Source organism: Centruroides sculpturatus, unplaced genomic scaffold (assembly GCF_000671375.1).
Source record: "Centruroides sculpturatus isolate CEXI.00-Female unplaced genomic scaffold, Cexi_2.0 scaffold1199, whole genome shotgun sequence".
NCBI classification, from domain to species: domain Eukaryota; kingdom Metazoa; phylum Arthropoda; class Arachnida; order Scorpiones; family Buthidae; genus Centruroides; species Centruroides sculpturatus.
The window spans coordinates 251,672-257,803 of NW_019385389.1; the positions used below are offsets into that span (position 1 = coordinate 251,672).

At 32.5% G+C, this 6,132-nt stretch overlaps 1 protein-coding gene across 3 annotated transcripts in view; it reads right to left on the reverse strand.

The window, feature by feature from the left end:
• Window positions 1–438: 438 nt before the first annotated feature.
• The window catches only part of LOC111638440 (attractin-like protein 1), a 9,207-nt gene continuing 3,513 nt past the window's right edge, over window positions 439–6,132 (reverse strand). The window contains exons 3-6 of one of the 3 annotated variants that reach the window (XR_002758874.1): window positions 3,392–3,470; window positions 3,171–3,287; window positions 868–984; window positions 439–771 (exon numbers count right to left, since the gene is read on the reverse strand). Coding sequence is in view for 1 of the 3 variants with exons in the window: in XM_023384148.1 (XP_023239916.1) it covers window positions 3,180–3,287; window positions 3,392–3,470 (187 nt within the window). In the remaining 2 variants the exon portion in view is untranslated. Of the gene's footprint in view, window positions 772–867; window positions 985–3,166; window positions 3,288–3,391; window positions 3,471–6,132 lie in introns of those variants that run through there. The other 2 variants (XR_002758875.1, XM_023384148.1) reach the window with 2 other exon arrangements.

The window sequence follows — 6,132 nt, forward strand, 5'->3', positions numbered from 1 at the left end:
TGGCGTATGGAGTACCAAAAAAGACACTTGCAGTTTGCTGGCAGCTCGCTAGCAGAAACCGGAAAGTTACCTGAGATTTTGAACAGAGATGCTGAGAGATGTTGTCTACGCGCTGATATTTCAAATACTACCATAAGCCAGAAAAAAAGATGATCCTTGCACTGGCCAGACGATCATTTGCCGCCACGGAGGAGGAGGATATCCTTGTGTCTGCCAGCCACAGAGAGGCGATCCAAAAAAAGAACAAAACACATGAACAAAGCAATCGATGCCAGTTGTTGTTCAGTTTTGTTTGTTTTTCGCGCCCATTTTCCGTTAGGCGTGTGCAATGTTTTTTTTATTTCATTATTTTAGGCACGTACAATCATGCCATTGGACATTATCACTTTGTCGCCACTGTATCTGGAAAACGAAGTCGTGGCTTCCCATTTTTTATTAAAGTTTTGGATTCCTCACCGCAATTAATGGAAAACGGCGGTTTAATCAAAATCGATTCACCAAGTATTAAGAATGAAATTGATCCTATAAGCCGCATAAAGAGATTTCGCTAACGCTCCGCTTCATTACTTTGCATTGCCAAATCAATCAGTCAATTACTTGAGAATATAACTTTATTAATATATTTAAAATATTAAAATTAACAATTTTTACTGAATTTTGCTTTACATATTTAATTAAATTATATTTGTTAAATTTATAACAGTAATGGAAACAGTAATCCTGATAAGAGCAAGGACGCTATATGGGGTAATGGGTCGATTTTGGATCCAGCTGCAATACAATTAATTACATTAAGAAATAAACGTCCGAAAGAAAATTTAGCAAAATATATATTGATTTTAAATCCATAAAAAGAAATTCACTTACTTGTAGCATTCTTTCCATTCATGATATCTTTGCTATCATTCCCTCTATCATCATCTTTAGTTTCTTTAAAATTGGTACAGGCAAATGTTTCTTCAGGTATACTTTTGTCTATTTTAACTATAAAGGAAATTTGGAATGTTTTTTTTTCCTATTGATATAAACATTGATATAACAAAAATATACCAGAAGTTTTTAATAAAATATCATAACAGATGGTGCCAACACAATTTTAAATTCTTTTGCCAGGAAAGTTACATAACTTATTGCTGGATCTTTTCCACTGCATTTACAGTGGGTGATTGGTTAACGAACATAATCCGTTCCAAGACTTTGTTCGCTATCCGAATTGTTCGTTAACCGATTATCGATTTACCATAGGTTTCTATGGGAATTTGATTAATTCGTTCTGGAGACCCCCCAAAAAATAAAAATATATATACTTTCTTACTACGTTTATTCACATGTAATAATAAAAATACATATTTACACAGGCTTGCATTTTTATTAGTCGTGTTTTTCCGTTTGTGGGGGTTAAAGAATCTGTCCAATGTCGAGTGCTTTTCTGTCTTCTTCATGATTTTTCAGAAGTAATTAATAGCATTGTAATTGTAGAGATCTATAGGCCTATTAACCTCAACCTGGTTTGGATGCCATTTTAAGACCGTTGTTCTGACATCCTCCCACTTCTTCAAAAGATCTTTAATAGCAGATATCGGCATAAATCCGTATTTTCAGAAGAAAACGTAAAAGAATTGTTTCTGTCAGAAATATAAAAGGCTGGAATTACAAGGGAGAGTTTCAAAGTTCGGGGGAATACTATTCGATCAGTATATACTGGGTAGAACGTCGTTGTCGACGTCTCCCGCGCTCCGAAGAGTTTCGAATTGTTGCCTGAGACAAAGGAAGACCAATCGGTATTCGTTATTTACGCGCTTCTTCTTGTGTTTGTTCAGTGAAGTATTCGTTATCCGAACATGTGTTCGTTGTCTGATCATAAAAATCTTTCGCGAAAGTGTTCGTTATCCGATTTGTTCGTTAACCGATCACCCACTGTACTTGTAACCCGTATTTGTTTGTAAACTCAAGTGGAGAGGAAGTGGATGCCAGCTGAGAGTGAGAGGTGAAAAAGCATTAGTGTGGAAAAGACATCTGTGTAGCGACACCTGATATACAGGATGGGTAGAAAGTAACTAGGCATTGAGAAATTGCTAATTTCTATATTTTGAATGCAAAGATAAAAATTATTTGACATGTACCTTATTAAGTGAAAATAAGGATGCATACCTTAAAATTCAATGTAGAGACTGACACCATCCATCAACTTCTCAAATGATTGGGGATCATGATATGAACGGACAGCCATTTCTCTGTGCAACCACAACCAAACCTGTGGTCATTAGTTTCGTACAACAATTCTTCATTGTTTCTGGACAGATTGTGACACGATGTAAGCCACCATCTCTAGAAACAGCAACCACTGATTTCCAATACTCATAGTGTACATCAATCTGAACTCACTCCTGAATAGAAAAGTGGTTGGCCATCTTTTTTGCCACTATACATGCAACCTCTCTCTATCACTGCCCATACCACCAATACAGGAATAATAAAATTCCACTGATTAATATACATGAATGCACAAATATTATTATGATTTTATTATTATTACAAAAATTATAGCAATTTCTCAATACCTAGTTACTTTCTATCCTACTGCCTGCATGTATATTTTTATTTATATAAAAAGTGTACAATGCCATAATGTTGTAAATGCCATTTTTCTCTAAATACATTTTATTGAAGAAATGAATTCTAAACACAATTCTTTCTGCTGTGAAAAAATATTGTGGCAATAGCAGAAATGTGAGTAGTTGTATTTTTAAGTTGAATTTATGTTCAAGCCATAAGATTTTAAGCACAAAAGTGTGAGTCACGTGTCTTTTGGCACTTGAAATGCTCCAGCTTATGTTTACATCATTTTGTTATTCCAGAGAATTTGTAACAGTGAGATTTTTATCATTTTCCTTCAAGACTGAAGGAATTCATTCACTAGAAAAAGTGTTTTATATCTCTCCTGAAGAGTTTGTTTTTTGGCATTTACAACATTATTTCATTGCATGCATCATACATTAAATTTAAAGTTTTTCTAATAAACAGTTAATTACTGCAGGAGCAATATATTACAGGAATTTTAAACAGGATACAATTAACAAAAAATAGTGACAGAAATTCCTCTCTCTCTCTCCTAGCAGTATTTTCTAAATAATTAAAATTTGTAAACAAGAAAAATTAATAATACTTACTTTCTTTCTTCAGTCTAGTACATTGTTATCAGATGCACATTGAACATGCTTTTCTATCCCCAAAGGTGCATCTGCAAAAGGATGACTGGCCATTTGTTCCATTTCCACAAATTGCTGCTGACAATAATGATTATTATTAAACAATTTCGGAATTATTGATAAAAAAATTAAACACAAAATTAAATTATTAAACATTATTTCAATGAAAAAATTTAAATTACCTGTCTTCTTCTATAAAGATCATATTTTTGTTTAATTTTCCATAAAACTGCAGCAATAATTATGAGAGACAAGAAGCAACTAGACAAGAATAATAATTTTAAAAAGTATTTTTAAATATAATTATATATAATATTTATTTAATAACTAAGTACTGTAGTACCTTATACTTCGAATGACTCTAACTTTAAATGTTCCAGACTTCAAACACTAAATATGAGAAAAATTTAACCTGAAGTTTAAAAATGCTTTTAAGTTCAAACTGCACATGCAAAAAATGCACTTGCTGCATAAACACCATCCAAGCAGTCTTTTGCTCTCACTGTGAAAGCATCTATTGCATGATCTTGCATGTTTTCAATGCTTTCTTTTGCTTCATTTTGATGTGTTTGATTATATATATACATAAAAATCCCTACCTATTAACTATGACATCCAAGAAGTGTGTGGAAGCAATTAAGTGTAAAAACGAAACTTATCATGAAGCATGAAAGCAATACATATATGGTGGATCTGGTGACCATGTTTAAAATGTCAAAGCCAATGGTGTTCAACATTCTTAAGAACAAGAAAGCAGCAAATGTGAGTAAAGGAGATAGCATGTTTATTGAGGAAATGAAAAAACTCCTAGTGTGGATAAATGAGAAGCAATTGGCTGGTGATATCTCTGTGAGAATTATTTATTAGAAAGCCAAGCAGTTACATAGTGACCTTAAGAAATGCCATCACCACTCCTCAACTAAGATACAGAAAATGCAATTTTCATTTTATTATCCAATATTTATATATTTTATTTATAGTTTTCATGCTTTAATTTATCATTTAGAGCAGGGGTGTCCAACCTTTTTGTTTCTCTGGGCCGCATTGGAAGAAGTCAAGGAGTTTTGGGCCACAAGTATATATAATATATACTTGTGGCCCAATATACAAGTATATTTAAAAATTAACGTGTCTAGATTATAATAATAAGTATTAAAACTTTATCAAGAAAAAGGATATTTTAAAAAATTACTTCTACAGACACTTTCAATTTTTACTTAGAAATAGATAAATTCATTTATTATAAAAGAGACAAACGAAAATTTATTTGAAAAACACAAATATTTGTTTTATTTGGGTCTCTAATTAATAAAAAGCGACGAAACACCATTTTAAAGTGCATTTTTATTCAACTAATATATTTATAAATAATATGTAGCCCAAAAAGTAGCCAAAGCGCCAAATGATATTTTTTACGTCAAACAAAAAAAAGTAGCCACATTTGGCGCAATGTAGCCAAATCTTGCAACGTTGGAAGAAATACTAAATAAAGCTGGAGTTGTGAATCAAAGGATTATAGACCCAAGTGCGGGGAAAAAGAGGCAAAGGACAAAAGATAAAGAAGTGAAAAAGGTTGAAAAATTACGGGTCCATATTTGCTTAACAGAAGATCTATTTAACGTTTCTCACTACTACATCTTTTGTCCTTTCTCATCTTTCCCTCCTTTTCCCAAATTTGGGTCTATAATCCTTTGAGTCACAACTCCAGCTTTATTTAGTAATCCTTCCGCATTCACACATCTCCAAGTATTTGAAAATATTTTCTTTCCACTCAAAAATAAAATATGAATAAAGGTTTACGGCTATGTGAAACTTTTTTTTGAGTTTATGCCGTTGAAATAAATAAATAATAAAAAATTAAAACATTTGTCCGTTTTGTTTACACGTTTATTGGGCCGCATTGGAACTTCCCTTGGGCCACGGGTTGGACACCCCTGATTTAGAGCATTTAATTGTTTTTTTTTTTTTTTACCTTAAATTATATATTTTCTGGCTAAGTTTATTAAAATAGTTAATGTTTAGAATCTGGAAACAAATTAATTCGCTTTCTATTATTTCTAATCAGGAAAATTGTTTTGACTTCAAACAATTTAGAGTTCAAATGGCCTCCTGAAATGAATTATATTTGAAGTATGAGGCACTACTGTATTTATATCTAATCTAAATGTATAAATTAATAAATAATCTGATTTTGCTAATGCAATGCAACAATGTGTTGTTTATGAACTAATTCAAAAAATTATAATTAATTTGTTTTTAACTTCTACATTTGTAGAACTATTTTGCATTAAAAACATTTTCTAAACTTATTTTTATCAAAAATTTCATGTACATATATACATTTCTGAATAAATAATCTATTCTGATAAAAAATCATTGTTTGAATTTATCCCTATTACATGTTTAATTTCTTTTTGTTTCTTTTATTCATAATCATTATTATATAAAGTGAATGGCAGAAGTCAGGGCCAGATCATCGCATAGACAAATGAGACAAATATCTAGGGCCTGGTTTTTTGAAGGCCCTGGTTAAACTGTCTATTTTGAAAAGATTAGTAAATAAGATAATTTACTTTTCTGTTGGACAACTGTATACAAGGTCTGTTCAAAAAGTATCGGACCTTTATTTTTTTCGCGTAAACGAATGATGCGCGAGAGGCCTCCTTCGGTGGAGTTGTGGAGGGGACAGTCATGCACAGCCCTGAATTTTTTCCCGCCTGCAGGAAGCGTCAGTCGTTGGCAATCGGCCTATGAGTGAGGTCATGTAGTGCGCTTTCGTCGGATTCCACTAAGTTGGAAAATGACTGAACAGCGTGAGCAGCGATATTACATCAAATTTTGCCAAAAACCATGGCGATACCCGAGTGTAAACCATTCGCAAGATTCAGCAGGCTTTCGGGGACGATCCTCGAGGCCAAAAAAA